The 17,203-nt window shown below is 43.9% G+C and overlaps 1 protein-coding gene across 1 annotated transcript; it reads left to right on the top strand.

The window, feature by feature from the left end:
* Positions 1 to 7,896: 7,896 nt before the first annotated feature.
* Positions 7,897 to 16,886, top strand: CRHBP (corticotropin releasing hormone binding protein). The gene is made up of 7 exons (XM_064735663.1): positions 7,897 to 8,114; positions 8,552 to 8,645; positions 9,258 to 9,415; positions 11,282 to 11,492; positions 13,131 to 13,279; positions 14,595 to 14,712; positions 16,075 to 16,886. Exons 1-7 carry the CDS (start codon positions 8,034 to 8,036, stop codon positions 16,230 to 16,232), a joined length of 969 nt encoding a protein of 322 aa, XP_064591733.1. The 5' UTR covers positions 7,897 to 8,033; the 3' UTR covers positions 16,233 to 16,886.
* Positions 16,887 to 17,203: the final 317 nt, after the last annotated feature.

Genomic DNA, 17,203 nt, shown 5'->3' with positions numbered 1-17,203 from the left:
CAGACCCCTTTTGCAGGCTCCATGCTACAGCATAAAGCAGGGCAGGGCCAGGAGAAAAAACTCTCAGGGACAGCCTAGAGTCCATCATGCGAGCTCAACAGCACACGTAAAAGATCCAGTTCCTCTCTGATCACAGCCTTGAAAATGCTGGGTAAAAGGTCGCACACAAAACTTGTATCTGAAATCAGATTAATCTATATAAAGGTTTTTGACTGGCAGGAAGATTTAGATTTAGATTAAGATTTATACTGTGGCATGACATCATGTGCATGTCTAATAAGGGCTTTGATTGACATCAATCAAAGCCCTTATTAGACAGGCCATCAATTATTGCATGTGCCTTCAGGGATAATTACATCTGTTGAATAGCACTGTATTATTTGAAGAAAAAAGGGGCAACATTTTTGATTTGATCTTTCTTCTGCCACATGATATGGCATGAGAGAGAATGTTTAATTTATGATCTGGAAATCCATTTTCTAAATTGATTCTGTCCACATCATTTCCTCTGAGTTGGAGAATGGTGGTCTATAGACTGGGCAGCCATCAAAGAGAGCACATGAATGAACTTCAGCAAAAGTATTTTTAAAAAAAAGAAACACCAAAAAACTTGTCATTTTTAAATACCAGCTCTCAGCCACCTGCTAGCAGTTGTATATAAGGGGCAACTCCCAAGGAAGAGAACTGCAGCTGCATCCACTTATTTTGCCCTTGCAAGCAGATTCTCAGCTGATGTAAAATGACAGAGCCTATTGCACTCAGTGGCATAATTTTGCAGCAGCTGAGAACATGTGCTTGAGACTCTAAATTAGCCTTCAATGGAAAGTTGTGTTTCTGAAAGCTGGTTGGCTAAATAAGGACATGTCTATAAAACTGCAAATATTGCAACAAGACAGCAAAGAGGAGGACAGAAGAAGTAGCTGCTCAGAACCCAAGTCTTTGGGGGAAAATCAGTGGAAAATGTTCCCGTCACACATTTGCTTTAAATCCCAAGCTGCCCTCTCAAGTCCATTTTGACTGCATGGAGTGCAGACCAATCATAACAGTATAGCTTTCAAATATCTGTCAGTGGACTCTGCCTTAAAACTCCACATATGGCTTTGATTTTACATTCCCAGTAGTTGCATGAACTCAGAAAAGCACTACAGAATAAAGCACTACAGGAAAAAGATCTGTGTGTAGAACAAGTTATAAAGGGCAGAAAAGCAACTGAACCACCTGGAACCCTACTCAAGATTGTTCTCTTGGAGTAGAAAAATGGTGAGAAGTTGAGATTGCTGCAGAAAGATGTAAATTCCTCAGCTCTGGCTGGGGACATCAAGGGGCAGTAGCAAACAGATCCCTGTGGCTAAGTGATGTATCTGGATGAGACACAGGGCTGGAGAGTTCCATCCCGTTGCACTATTGATGCCTGCGGTAGATGAAAGCAAAACTGGTTTGCCCTTGCACTAATGACTGAATGCTGCAGTTTTAGGAAAAACCTCTCTCTCAGAGGAGGAGGTTTTTTGGTCATTTTTGGTGCCCTAGGAGTAGTATTGCAAGAAGGAGAATAGTTAATGTTTGAAATGGAAAAGCCCATTACTGCTCTTGAGCTAAAGATGCTCTGTAACATCGCTAGCAAAGGTGAAGTTTGCCTTTAGACATCAGGAGGTAGAAAAATGTTGACCAGGTGAGCCAAGGTCCTTCAACATATGTGATTTCTACACTAGCACAAGATATTCCTGTACTTTCACCTAAAAGCATTTGGAGCCTAACTGATCAAATTGGCATTGCCAACTGCACAGTACTGGGGATGACTGGTAAGGAATCACATACATGAAAAACAAAGGACTGCGCAGAGGGAGCAGTTGAAAGGATAAATATACTATTATGTTTGGTATGCTGACTTCTCTTATCTGACTCATACTGACTGCCTGAATTGTGTAACTGTTCACAGTGTTTCTGAAGTTGGGTCCATTACTGTGATGTCTAACACTACCAGAATTGTGTTGAATTACAGATTTTCTGGATGAGTATTATCCTCCTCAGGGAGAGCCACTTCAACTAAGAAATTCTTGTCCTTGGATAAAAAACCCAAAGCATCTTAAAATATCACTTAGGAAAGTGGTGCTTTTTCAAAGGTATTTCAGAGATTAAACAAATTTTGAAACATGATATGTGAAAGTACAGGGATTTCTCAACACATCTGAGATTATATTCTGTGTAATAAACTGGCTCAGCATTGAAAACAAAGTGATAAATGTTCTAGTAGCCCCAAGCTGAACAGAAAATTTGGGAGAGAAGGAAGAAGGTCTATTGCTTTGGGGAGGATCACTGGGAGAAAGGTGCAGCTGTGGGAAAGGAGATCTAGAACAGGATGTGACCTGGGCCGTGAGGGTTACACTTCCAAACAAAGTCTAGATGCAGTAACTGCGCCATGTTTTGGAAAGCAGATTGTTCTTCAGCAGGGGCACTGGTACGGATGAGAGTAGCTGCTGCAGCTGGCAAAGGCAAATATGATGGGCTCAGAGAGGCTGTCTAGGGGCCATGCTGACACCTGGGTGCAGTTCTGGTGGTGAGGCCTTCTTGCAGCAACCCTTGAGGGCAGAGATTTTGTTTAAAGGATCCACAGAGGAGGAAAGTCCAGGCTAAAATTGAACAGCTCAAGAAACATCCGGTAATGGCACCAGAGCAATGGCATGTGCATTTTTCAGTCACCCATTCTCATATCTCTTCTCTCCTTCCTGAGAAAAAACTTTTCTCCCACTTCTTGGCCCTGACTGTTTTGTGTAGATGCTGGTTGACTCACAGGCAGAGCTGGTAGTGATAACCGCCCTCAGGGTAATCTGTGTCTGAATATAATGTTTGCATGATTATTTGTAACCCGCTAAATTGCAAGTTTTACAGTCTTTGCTTTTAGCCAATGCCATAAATGGAGTTAATGCAACACTTATCATCAAGCCTGCATGATGCTGATAGACTTTCAGTTCATAAATCACATGCGTTTGTCATCCCTGTGAGCCACTTAATGTGACAAATCACACCATCTCTTGTGTCAAACTGCCCAGAGTTAACAAGCCTCTCTTCCTTCACCTTATGGAAAGTTCAACTCTATTTAAAGCAAATTTAGACACACAGAGAGAAGTAATAGAAGTGGTGTTACAGAGAGATGTGTAGTGAGATTTGGAAGAGGCTTGGCATACCCATCACCAAGTTGAGGCAGACAGGTAGTGAGAGCAATCAGTGATTTCTGATTTATGGGGATGTGGACTGATTACAGAGGGAGGAATCCTGGGCTGAGGCTGGATCATGGACTGTTGGAACACCTACTTGATATTGAAACAAAGACAAGAGTAAAGGATTGAAGCACAAAATGTGATCTCAGACTCTGTGTTCCTTCTGCTGGAAATGTTCTCCTTCAGCTGTCACTGCAACTCTGATTGGGTTCTTGCAAAAAGGACATATCTTCAAATCATTGACAGGGCCAATTTACTTTAGCCATGCTGAATTCTATCTTTCCTATCGTATGTCCATAGTCCTCTGAGCCAGGAATAGGAACTTCTTGCACATTTGTCTTTGTCTCAGACAGAGTTTGAAGTGAGATCTTGTACATGTCTGTATCAAAGATGTGGTTTCCTAATGGCTTTCAGGACTGTGAATTGCTGTACAATCTTCCCCTCATTTCCTTTTCTGTGGTGTTATTTCAAAGCAGTGATTAATTGGGATTTAGTGAAGATGGGACAAAAAATTTAGCCTTCACTGTAGCCGTTGTGACACTATAGAGACACTAGATTTCTTTCTCACTTTAATCTGGGCTAACTGATCCCGTTGTTCGGAAACAATATACTGAAGGATTCACAAACAGTTGAACATGTGTCATAAACTAGAAGTGATGTGTAGCAGTCTCCTGCTCTTCAAAGACACCGATAATGGTACGAGACCTGCAGCCACATGATAACAAGACAGGAATGACTAGTACTACATCTCACAGACACCATGAGGGAAATGAAAAGCTAACCCCTGAATGAGTTCTCAATTAGAGTGGGAAAAAGCATAAGGGAAATAAGTGTAGCTCAGCACAAGGTTTAGCAGCTGACAGGCACGATATGAAGTTTATAGCCCTGTCAGATGTCTCACACTGTGCATGACCCCACATGGCATCTCTTCAGCCTGCGCTGAGCAGTAGAGAGAAATCAGCACGAACAGCTGAGGACAGAGTGCCTGAGGCAGGACTGATCCTCTTTCCTGGAGCAGTTGTACTGCAGTCTCACTGCTGCTCCTCTCAGTTCAAGGAAACACCAGTCACAGACAAGCAGAGGAGCCCCCATGGGACATGCAGCAGCCAGGCTGATCCCTGTGGGGTGAAGCTTGCTTGGAACTGTGCCTATACAGAAAATATTGACTCATGTTTAAGACCCTGATGCTAGTGAGGGGTTTGGTCTGCTCGAGCTGCTTGTGCATGAAGTCAGGTTGCAGCTGAGGTGTAAGAAGAGATGGGCACCCACAGGACCCTTTTTGAGAGCCAAAAGGGTTCACAACACCTGGCCCCTCTTTGCTACAGGGAGGGATCCCTAAGGATTGTCTGTAGCTCAAGAACTTCTCACTAAGAAATCTCACTACTGAGCACTTCATGTGTATTCTTCCTGTCACTTTCTATGAGAAGAAGCTGCATTTTCCATCTCTATTGTAGGACAAAGCATGATTTGGTCACTGTGGGAGAGGGTAAATGGAGTTTGTTTCACTACCGTCTTTATTCAGCTTTATTTTCTCCACTTCTTACTATAGCTGAGATTTCTTCTTTTCTATAATATCTGACAAGACACCGACAAACTTTGAGCACAAGTGGGGAGGGCAGGTCCTCCAAAGCATATTCCTGAAAAGCCCACCCATGAGCCCTGCTCTAACAGCCCGAGGCTCTGCAAAGGCTTGGGTGCCTAAACAATACCACCTTGAGCTGCAGCAGAGCAGAGTGAGAGATGCCCTGCACTCAGCCCAGGCTCTAACCAGCACCATGGCTTTCCATCATTTCTGCTGGGGAAAGGGGCCGCTCCCAGGACAACCCACAGTTGTTAGCAGACCTAGGTGCCAATCAACTGGATTGTTTAGCCTGTGACAGGGTGTCACTGGGAAGGCATTTTACTGTGCTAAACAATTTGATATTAACAAAAAAATTTGTCCTTCAGAGTGTTATCATGACTCAACTCCATGAAAGAAAAATGACACTCTCCTCATTCACCAAGGGTTTCTATCACATTGAAGGTGCTTTTCCTTTCTGAAATGCTGCAGGGGTGTTTTGAACCCAATTCAAAGAGATTTTTCTTTGCTTTGTTAGTCACATTCTCATCTCCTGAAAATCTCAGCTTCTGCAAGTGACTTTTAACAAAAGCAGTGCTTCAGGACACGAAGGGAGGGTAGAGGGGAAAGGGACTTGTGATACAGTGAGGAGGCAGCAGAGTTGAGTGAGAAGATGGCCTCACATCCTCTCTCACCCTCTGGCAGCTGGGATACAGGGCTAGGAGATGAACCCCCTCTTTCCCCCTTGAGTGGTTCCTTTTGGGGATCTGTTTGAGCTCCACCTGAGGCAGCAGAGCCCCAGGCAGCAGCAGCAGCTGCATCTCTTTGAGTGTGGCTCCCTATTCCGTCCCAAACACTTGCTTTCCCCAAGCATTAGGTCTGCACAAAAGAAGGCATATGAGACTGAGGGCTGAGGACAGCCCTGTCTTTGAAGACACAGAGAGTTACTCCAGGCACTGGGGGGCTTTGTGATGAGGCTGGTCAGGATGTCATTGTGCTTCATCAGCTCCCGCTGAGCCCAGAGCCGAAAAGTGGGGGGAAAAAACTATCTTAGCACTTTTGTTAAAATTAAGTTCCACATCAACAGCAAAGGGTACCTGAGTTCAGCTTTTGCACAGAATATCTGTGTATTCATAACAGGTTCCAAGGTGTTACATAGGAATTTCAAAGTCACCTTAGGCCCTCTGTGAGCAACAAATTACAGCAGATATGGAGATGGCACCTATTGTCCCTCCCACCACCTTTTTTATTGGAGAAGGACAGTACCCTCACTTCATCTGCCAGGGTGTCCTACAGACTATGGAGCTTCCTGCTTTTCTTCCACCGGTGAATGTTGTGCTAAGCCCAAATTTTAGCTGTTCATAGGCAAAAGTTTAAACTACGGTGACATTGCTGCTGTATGTTTCGTTCTGAGCAGATTACCTCATATCTGGCATAACAGAGTCATAATATTTTAGCTGCAGCGCCATGTGTCCTTCACTAATTTTTGGAGTTGAATTCTGAAATCTGAAATCTTCAGTAACAAATTGACACACAATCAAACATGCTGTCCTTCACTAACAATCTTCAAGGACTCACAGCAAGATAATGTCCCAGTCTGACCATTCAGGAGGCACTCAGGCAGTCACACCCACCATGAGAGCCTTTAACTGCTGGGATCCAAGCTCCTTCATAGCAGGCAGCTCCAGGGAGCAGATGGGTCCCCACTCAACTCCCTACACATCCCACACGCAGGCAGGCAGGCAGGCTATCTTTCCTCACCAGATCAAACCCAGGTTTCCCACAGCAGACCCTCAGACCTCTGTCTCTTTTAGGTAATTTTATAATGGTGCAGCAGCAGAATAGAAACCTTGAGCTGGTGCCTCCAGAGAGGGACCCTGAACAAAGGAATGCCTGGGCTTTTGCACCCTCACAGTCTATGGATGTGAAGGTCTGTGGTCTTCCAGCTGAGTCTTCAACTCTTGCTGTAGTGTCTGGTCACCTGGCTGGCACCACAGGTCCCTGGGCCTTCTGGAATTCAAACAGTTGGCAGTTCACAGCCTCTTACTTTGGGCTCAGACTCCTGCCCGCCAGACCTCCATCTGCAGCTCTCACTGCAGCTGCACGCCCAGCTCCCTGCACTGAATATTCCTCAACACTTAGTGTCTGAGGTATAGGTTGTGGACTGGCAGGGCAAACTGGGACACTGCAGCCAGAATTTGAAATTAGAGGGGTCAAGCTATAATTTTAACCTCACCAGTCTCTATAGAGAGTGAGTAAAAAAAAAAAAAAGAAAGCAAGGCTGGGCTCCTCTGCAGCCCCTTCTGGTCCTCATGGTCTACAAGGCACCTCTCACCGTCCTGATTAATGTTCCAGCCATCCTCTAATGCAGACTGGGACTAAACCCTTCATTTTTCCAACAAAACTTGTAATTCCCAAGGAACTTAAATAGGTTTCAGATATATACCCCACATCTAATACCTCTGCTGAGCTCCAGATTTTTAGTATTCTGCAGAGTTACGAATTTTCACTCACAGGCTCAACTTTTAAAAGTCTTCTCAGGTTTCACTTGGGGATCAAGGCTGAAGCGGTATCAGGAGTTTTGTAATGAATATGCCCTTGGGAAACTCAAGTTTTCATAATTTCTGTATGAGAGTTGTTTTCAGTGGGAAGAGCTGTCTGGTTTTGCCTGTGTGCTTGCTGCAGAGCCCTGGAGGGATGCACAGGCTGCAAACCTGCCTGGGACACAGGGGTGCCCACCCAGGCCTGGCCAGCAGGAAGCACCTGGCACAGGCACAGGCACTGCGGAGAGCTGCATGTCACAGAGCAGCACAAGGTAGGCAGAAAGCCCTGCAGGTCTGAAATACCCCGGGACTGCCCCAGGAGGAGGCAGGGATGCTCCTTATTGCTTGCTTGGAATAACTGGAAAAAACAGAGTGTATGAGTGCCCTGTATAAATGCACAGAGATGGGCTCTCTCCCCCAGAGGTTTTCATCTATTCCACCAGACAGATTAGGAGGAAAGACATCTGCCAGAGAGGGGAATTCAACCGTCTTGAAAATTTGTGGCTGTAATTTGGACCCTTGTCATGCCCACGTACTGTGTCACTGCTAGAGGAATTCAGTTACCATGGGTTACCCTATCAGTACGGGGACCAAGTGCCTCCCCTCCCAACAGCTCTATAAAAAGAGTCGCTCCAAGACACCCCAGCGGCTTCTGCATACCGGCACAGACCCGGAGAAACCTGGCCACGGGGGACGGCCGCCAGAGGAGGTGTCAGCATGCCGTCTGCTTTCCAGTTTCAATGCCACCTCGTTCTCATCTTCCTGGCAGCTTCCAAAGGAGAAACCAGATACCTGGAGGTGAGCAATAGGGCTAGTGATTAAACATCTCACTGTGCTTTTAGCTGCTCTCTTCTAACTTGTGCTCTCACCTTTCAAGCATTGTGCTTTATTCCCTCTCCCTTTCCTATTCCTACTTCTCCTGCATTAAACTTACACCTGGGTAACATTAATGCAACAGTCCCATGTATTCTCTACTACCCCTCTATTAATTTATGCTCAGCAATTTTGCTGAGAATTTAAGAAACTCTCAATGCACTTAGCTGCTGGGCTCAGCTCTTAGATCCCAAGTTTATTTCCCCTCTACTGCAGGTTGGCAGCTTTCAGCTTGAGCTCTTCTGGAGCTGCACTGTTTCTTGAGGGGGGACATAATATGCTGTGCTTGTTCTTGAGAGGTGCAGGGAGAGAGCTGCATTTCACTTTGCCCCAGACTCTTTCTGCCCTCTGTGTTTAACCAGGTGAGGGATGCTGGTGAAGATGACCCCTTCCTACTACTCAGTGAGGATCTGAAGCGAGAGCTGTCAGCAGGACAGATCTACCGGCGGTCGCTCCGTGAGTTTCTTTGGTGCTCTGGTAGGGACTACTGACAGGTCGAGAATCCTGTGTGTACCTCAGGGAAGGAAAGGGGCTAATTGGGAGTAACAGAGCTGCAGGAGATTTTGCAAGACTAGGCAGGAAAAGGACAAAGCATTAAACATGCAGAAACCTGTGGTTTAAGGCAGAGGGTTGGGGTTCGTAGTTAATGGTCCCAAATAACTGGAGTCAGATGGGGATTTCCTACCCGTGTCCCTAGGCAGGATCACATTGCCAAGGGGTGGGGCAGGTGTAGCAGCTGTGACTGGAAAGAAATCTGAAAGAATAGAGTGTTTGTACACTTGTGCACATGTACACACAGAGTTTTCTGCTCAGAGATGCTCTGACACACCATCCCCCCTCATTCCCCCCGCCACACGTTTGTGCTCACACCTGCCAATTACTATTCATCCTCTGATGCTCAGCAGGCTCCTAATTGCTTCAGCTGGCTCTCCCTGTCCTCACTGCCAGCCGGATCCCAGTGCGGGGGGGGTCTCTCCTGTCCCCCTCCTTCCCTGCACAGCGGGAGCTGGCACGGAGTCTTCCTCCCGAGCAGGCAGAGGCAGCAGCCCTTTGTCCCTGCTTCTCCAGGGTGCATTGACATGCTGAGTATAGAGGGGCAGTTCACCTTCACCGCAGACCAGCCACAGCTGCACTGCGCAACCTTCTTCATCGGGGAGCCTGAGGAGCTCATCACAATTCACTCTGACTTTGTAAACATCGACTGCCAAGGCGGGGACTTCCTGAAGGTAAGAAGCAGCAAGTCTCTGCTCTGCTCTGGCTTATGAGGTGTTTGCTGTGTGTGCAAGAGGCAGGCGAGCGTATGTTCACATCTGTGTCTTGTGTGTGTTTGTGTGTAAAAAACAGGCAAAGCAACCTCCCCTGGGAGGGCTCTTTCCCCTCCCTGAGGCACTCTGTGTGCCCCCCATCACCACTCCTCTAAAGCAAAGCCAGAAGCAGGATGAGGATCCCTCTCCAGCCTACAGTACTGGCTCTTCTGAACTTTTCCAGAAGTGCCTCTATGGAGTGTCCATACCCAGGTGGGCAGCTGAAAACTTGGGCAGTAGGATTTACTCATTGCACTGTGAATCAGATGAGCCCAGCAGATAATGATACAGATCTCTGGACCGTTGTTACTGCTCTGGGACCTCTGCTCTCAGGTCACTTAGCATCAGATTAATAGTGAGTGGATCATTGCAGGTTTTCTTTAAAAATTCCCTGCTAGAACTTTTCAGGATATCGGCTCTGAACAGAAAGAGGCTCATGACTCAGAACCATTTATATTCCAGTGTTAAAAACTTTACCAGCACATTTCTCTGGCAGGCAGGAGCTTTCACCAAGATCTGAACTCTGTCAAGGACAGAAGGGAAGGCTCGATGGCCCCTGGCTCCCTTCGCCTTGCACTTTTCCCTTTGTGCTGAACTGGCAAGGCACAGAACAGACAGCAACCCATCTAGTGGCAAGCTGAGGTCCAGGAACGGGGTGAAGGAGGAAAGCTGCCCTTCAGCCCTTTCCTTGTCTCCTGCTCGGAATTCTGTCCTTCCATTCCATATTGTGGCTGAGATCTCTCCCCACGTGTCTGCGGGAGGGCTGATTTCAGTCTCTTGTGGGGCTAAGGCTTTTGTACCTGCACTCATGGTCACTCATGGAGGCTAGAAAAATGCCAAGATATCTTTTATGTTTTATTGAGCTTTCCTTTCTTTGGTAATGGTGTCCCAAACTTCTCAATTATATTGCTCTCTCTATATATATATAGAGGCAGCTTTTCTCTCACGTAATTTTAGCACCTACATGCCATTACTCCAGAAACTTACAGTTCTGGCAAATCCAGAGACAGATCCTGATGTTTTTTTCATCAGGAAGTATCACATCAGAATTACTGACTGAAGCGACACCTGAACCTGGTCCTTGAATTTTGGGAATATTGACTGAAGTGTTCAAGGAATTGCCACGTGAGAGCAGCTAGGAGGGAATTGAAGCAGCAAGGCAGGCAGCTGCATATCTATGCTAGAACTAATACGTATTTCTGCTTCTGATCTGAAGATGGTGAGGGAAAATTGTTGCTTTTTTGTTATGAAAGAAAGATTTGTAGAAGTTGATGCTTAAGGTTCAAACAAATAATGCAGGATTTGTTTTGTTTTCTAGCGGTTAGGATGAGGTAAAATAGCTGACACAAGTGAGAGCAATACCTCTGACAATAATTCCTCCCCAAAGGTTTCTGTATTCCAGTATCTCTGCATGACCACTGGGACCATTAATGACAAGCTGTAAAGCATCTAAATCAAGCTGATCAAAACCTCCTCATAGTAACAATGCAATTGCAAAGAAAAAAAAAAAGAATGTGAAGAAAAAAAGAAGTAGGTAACAAAAGCTTTCACCTGAGGGAGATAAAAACAAAAGTTACATGTATCCCTTTCCTAAACATCCATTGAAGCATGAATAATTAGTCAAATATTAGGAAATCAATAAATACAGCCAATTTTTGTTTTCAGTTTGTGGCTTTGAACAGGTTATTTGGTGTCAAAAGAAAAGAATGTCTGTTATACTTAATGTTTCTGCTCTCTGCTAACGGAGTATTAAACAAAACCTAGTTTTATATTATTGGACCTCTGTAGGTGTTTGATGGATGGATACTCAAGGGAGAGAAATTTCCCAGTTCCTTGGACCATCCTCTCACCACTTCTCAAAGATACGTAGACTTCTGTGAAAGTGGGAATATTCAGAGGACCATCAGATCGTCACAGAATGTGGCAATGATCTTCTTCAGGATTCAGCTACCAGGCAATGGATTTACTGTCACAGTCAAGAAAAGCAGCAACCTCTTCCGTAAGTCTGCATTTCATTCCGCCAAGGGGGCTTGAATTTGGGGCAGGAAGCCAAGAGAACGTGTTGCTTTGCCCTGAGTTTTCTCACTGTGGTTATCGGCACTGACACGGCTGCGGTGGAGCCATGTGCACCTGCATGCCGGCAGGCTTGGCTCAGCCTCAGTGTGTGTCCCAAGAAAACAAAGGAGCTTAAGAGGTCACACAGGCTTCAATGTGCAAGACCATAAGGCTCTTTCTTTCAAATAAGATCACTCCCAATCTAATATTGGCATGTTCCAACACATTTAGCTAGAACAAATAGTATTAATCGAGTAACTTCAATCTCAGCATTTTCTAGATCTGGATGAACAATGAGGAAAAAATATTTGAGAAAGGTCAACAGTAAAATCAGTGTATTGAACGGTTATATGGTAGTTATGAGAGATATATGTGCACAAAGATCTACCTGCAAGTTCTTTGCCTAAGCCTCTGAGCTGGCAAGGCACAAATTGTCACAGAATCATAGAATAGCTTGGGTTGAAAGAGATCATAAAGATCATCTTGTTTCAACCCCCCTCACCATGGCCAGGAATGCCACATGCTAGACCAGGTTATCCAGGGCCTCATCCAACCTGGTTCTGAACTTTTCCAGCAGTGGGGTACCCACAACTTGACTGGGTAACCTGTTCCTCACTTGAATTATGTTTTCCAAAGAGGACAGGACATTTAACAATTATTGTTCAAGCCAGTCTGATTTATCTCCTAATTACTTGAAGTGACCAAACAAAACAAAAGCAGAACAAACAAAACAAAAACCAAAAATCAAACAAACCAAAAACCCCCACCCAAACAAGAAACAAACTCCCCAAAAACAAGAAAAGGGAAAAAAAACCCAAATAAAAACACAAAAAAAGAAAAAAAAAAGCCCCCCCCAAGCTGAAAAGCAGTGACAGTATGTCTGCTACATCTTCACTCCAAGTTATTCAGACTTGGGCCCACAAGCTAGGTCCCCACTCTGGTGTGGCTTCATGCCCACAGATGTGATTACTGTATTCATCTGCTGGAGGTGGCTGGTATCACTGTCCTGCTGCAGCAACTGCAGGACTCCAGAGCTATGCCAAGGATCCCTCGGGTTGCTCACGTAGAAATTACTCCTTTACCTGAACTCTTAAGTTTGAACTTAAAGATAAAATCATGCTCCCATTTCAATGAGATATTTTGCAGCCTTAGGAACTCCAGTTCAGAGGAGCAGAACAGGATTTACGGAGTCGCTGGCAATATCAGGCAATAAGCTGTCAAAACTAAATACAATTCCTCCCGCCATCCATGTTTAGCCTCCTTGAAACTGACAAACTGTATGAGCCGTTGACAGCATGAGCTCCTGATGTACAGATTTCAGGTGTGAGCTCTTCTAATGACTGCTTCACCCTCAGGTTCTGTCAGACCTCATGCTATATAGTAAAAAAAGGGGGAGGGAATTTTTAAGGAACAAATGCTATGCAAGAACCTCAGAAAATGCCACAATTTTTTTTTTCAGCCTTTGGTTGTAACTGACAGTAATTAAACAATATCTCTGCTTTTTTGGTAGTGTAATGATGTAGTTTTGCTACATGCAATGATGACGGGACAAGTAACTCTTGTACCTTTTCCCATGTCCCAGCCTGCAATGTAATCTCTCAGACCCCCTCAGGAAGGTTTACCATGGTCATTCCTCACCAGCACAGAAACTGCAGCTTCTCCATAATCTACCCAGTGGTGATAAAAATATCTGATCTTATCCTGGGACATTTAAATGGTCTCTTTTTAAAGGTGAGAACTTTATTTCCTAAGAAAATATTAGCATGTGCAATTTTTTTGGGCACAGAAGCAGGAAGGGGTGAAGCAGGGATAGGCTGTGATGCTGGCTGCTAAGGCATGGGTGTTCTGGACCTCTTGTGTGCACGATGAGGGCTCTAGTTTCTCCCAGAGAGGAGAGCTGCGGCTGTCTCTGTCACTGTTGTCTCTGTAACGTTGCAACGGCAGCCAGATCGTGCAAAGCACCATTAATGAATGTAACGATTGCTTGCCATAGCAAAGGATAAGGATTTCATTATAAGGAAAGGAGCACTCTCTCCAAGAGCTATCTGTCTTTAAATTGATGAAAGCAGCAAATGCTCTGAAGAGAGAATGGAGCCACTAGGCATCAAGGTGTTATCACAGACAAAGTACAAATGTGTTCACAACTGATTGCCTGCTCCATATGCTGAGCATTCTCTGCTCTGATCTGGGGTATTTGGTGTTTGATGGCAAACCAACAGAAGAAGGGAGGACCTATTGGTGATACCTGTGCCTGAGTGCTGTAAGAAGGTGTCAATTACAAAATATTCAGAAGAATAGAGCAAGGAATTTTTTTTTTCCTGGCAATGAGTCTGACAGCCTGAGCTCTTCAAGGAGATTGCCAGTGTCTGAACAAGCTAGGTTTTGAGAGATGAGCAAATGAATTAGTTGACTTATTCAGTGGTGAGCAGAAAAGGACATCAGCAAAGGAAGGTAAAGAAACCAGGCACTTAAATAGCAGCATAGGGGTGACAGCCCAAAGGTACTCAAGGTGTCTATGCAAAAGATTTTTGGCAAACAGCATTAATTTCAGGAAAATTGTGGGTTTAATATACAGTAAGCCATTGCTCTCAGAAAAATATACTCTTTTTGTTAATTTCTACCTTAATTGAACTTTGCTACAATGATGCATTTTAGCATTTTTTTAGGAGTGAGTATGGTATAATGGAACTGAAGTTCCTGCCTGCCAGCTGAATATAGATATACATACAGCCCGTGCCTGCATTAATTTGATTATGTGTTTAAGCACCCAGAACCAGATTGCCTATCTGCATTAAAAGCAGTTGAATCAACATCTTTTCTACTTGTCAGTAATTTTCAGTCTACTTAGGTCTTTCTTTGGAATGCCTTAAGAAAATCAACTTACTAATATAAAATCAAGGTAGTACTGCTCAGGATGAGAAACTGATTTCACACAGCTTTAAGCACAGGAGATTTCTAAAACCTATTGTTAGTTCCAATAATGTCTGCAGAACTGCTACATTTTGAAGATGAATGGTAAATAACTTTTGGCCTCTGCCTTTTTAAGAAACCGTCTGCAAGCTGTGCAGGAGTGGGAGATTTTGTAGAGCTCCTTGGAGGAGCTGGCTTAGACCCATCCAAGATGTTTCCACTAGCTGACCTCTGCCATTCCTTTCATGGGTCTGGTAAGAACTTCTTCAATTACCTCCACATAATACAATAATTAACCATAATAAGACATGAAGAGATCCCCCCACACATCTGGACTTCCTGCTAGAGGGTGAATTTCTCATTTAGCAGAACATGAGAGCTGAAGCCTGTGGTTTGGCTATGTGTTATAGCACACCCATGACCACCTTCATTTGCCCCTTTAGTAATCATTATGACAAGGCTGAATTAGACATATTTTAAAAATTCTTGTCCTATGACAAAAATAAATATTAGAATGTCAGCACATAAAAAGGTCTGGAAATTCACAACAAATGAAGACAGATTGTTACATTTTCAGTTAAGAGCTTTTTTGCTGCTGGTGTAACACATACCCCAAGAGCCTCAGAGCTCCCATTCTATACTTTGAACTTGCTGGGGCTCTGAACCTGTTTCATTATCATGCTGGTCCAGTGCCTTCTTTCTCCCCATAAAAATATGAACTTCCAGTTTCCCTAATATTCAATAGCAGACTGCAAAGTGTGGCAGTGATATGACAGACTAACCCCTGTGGCACACCTGCCATATCTCAGCAGTACCGACAGGGCACTGGAGAAGCAGCATTTCCATAGAGTTGCAGGGCAGGAACGTGCCTGGCCCTTGTGGTCTCCCTTGCCTTTCATCACACTACAATTTAACAGTCCAGGCACTTTTCAAAGATTTAACTGGTAAGCACTGCTGTTGAATGATAATCCTAAGCACTGGAATGAGATTAAAATGTGTTTTCCTGGTGGTGTGAAGGAAGTGGAAATCCATCTCAGCAGCTCCTGATCTGAAGTGAGGAAGTTCCCCCAAGCTCCCCAAACAAAAAGGCTTTGCCAAGCCTCCACTCAAATGGCTTGCCTAAAGCAGCAGTTAGTGACATTCAATTTCCCTCAGAGTGGAAGGACCACGTGCTGGGCACTACCATTTGAGTTTGTCTTGATGGGACTCTCAAATGCCCTTCTTCCTGTGAAGAATGTCTTTGCACACAAATCCACTCATCCTTCTAATGGGAAACATTTTGATGTTGCTAATTTTGGCTAACTCCAGGATAGAGTGCCATTACCTTTACCCATCACTCATGGTATCTAACAGCAGCACACAGATATGGAGTAGCCTTTGGAGGAGGGAAGGATACTTGATTAAATACCCAAACATTGTAAAGCAAAACTCACAAACACAAAAGTTAATCAGCAATACCATCACCAGCAGGTCATCATGACACATGAATTTGCTTTATTTCCAAAACTGCATGTATTGGTGCTTCATAATTCCCATCATTATATATCTCTTTTCCCTCACTTTCTCTCATATAAATGCGTCTTTATAGCCCCTTTATATCTCTTTTCCCTAAACAGCCCAAATGAAGATTGGCTGTGACAACACTGTGCTGCGGATGGTCTCCAGTGGCAAACACATCAACCGTGTGACATTTGAGTATCATCAGCTGGATCTGCAGGAAACTGAAACAAGAAAGGAGAACAGCATTGAGGAATTCTGCTTTCCTAGTATCTGAGAAACCAGGACATGCATCTTCACATAGCTAATGAAAATAAAGTTCTATAATAATGTATTTTTTTCCTTTAAGTAGCTGGTGGTGTCAAGCCTTTCTGTAAGCATAATTCTTTTCTCATACAAATCAGTCATTCCCATCAGCAAGCAGGAGAAAGCAACAAATGTATTAATCTTTGTTATTATCATTATGTTCTTTCTGCAATGTTTAAGCTCATTTACCATATTGAAAATCAATAGCAAGAATAGAGGGATATTTTTCCTGTATCAATATTATTAGGAAAATAGACAAAAAAACTAGTATGGGGATATATTAAACCCTCAATAAACATAAACTTCATGCAGCAGCTTTATCCTTTTATATCAAGTATAAACAAATAAACAAAAAAGTGTGGTGAAATACAATTCCTGTTTTGTAAGAGGAAGCCAAACATTCATGTGCATAAAAACTACTGTTTTACTTATGACTATAAATGTACTATTTATTTCTAATGACATGTTTTTAATGAAAATTTATAGCATGAGTCTTCCTTACACAAATCCAAACATAAATAAATACATTCAAAGAGTTGGCAAAGAGTTCTTATATTGTATATTTTCTGAAGAGGTCTTTTAACATACTGATTAAACTTCCTAGGTCTTGTGCAGTTTTCTGGAAATGAAAATTTTGAATACATGTTGCTGAAAAACCATGAACTATTATGAGCAAAAATTTGGTTTCCCTAGGTTGGTTTTCCCTCCACAAAGAATTGGTTTCAGAAGTACACTTACTGGTACCTTCCCTCTTTCAGATTTTTGGTCAGGTGTCCTGCTGACCCGTGAAGGCAAGGATACAAAAATATAGATTTATTTTTTTCCAGGCATTTCCAGGAAAGGACTGTCAGCCTTGAAGAACTCTGGGAAGCACAAGTACAGTAGAGGAGCAGAGCTGTGTCCCAGCTTTGAGAGCAAGGTCTGATTGGTATGTTTTCTGGG

Source organism: Zonotrichia leucophrys, chromosome Z (assembly GCF_028769735.1).
Source record: "Zonotrichia leucophrys gambelii isolate GWCS_2022_RI chromosome Z, RI_Zleu_2.0, whole genome shotgun sequence".
NCBI classification, from domain to species: Eukaryota; Metazoa; Chordata; class Aves; order Passeriformes; family Passerellidae; genus Zonotrichia; species Zonotrichia leucophrys.
Note: the sequence above shows the minus strand (reverse complement) of the source record. Positions and strands in the feature narration are given on the sequence as shown.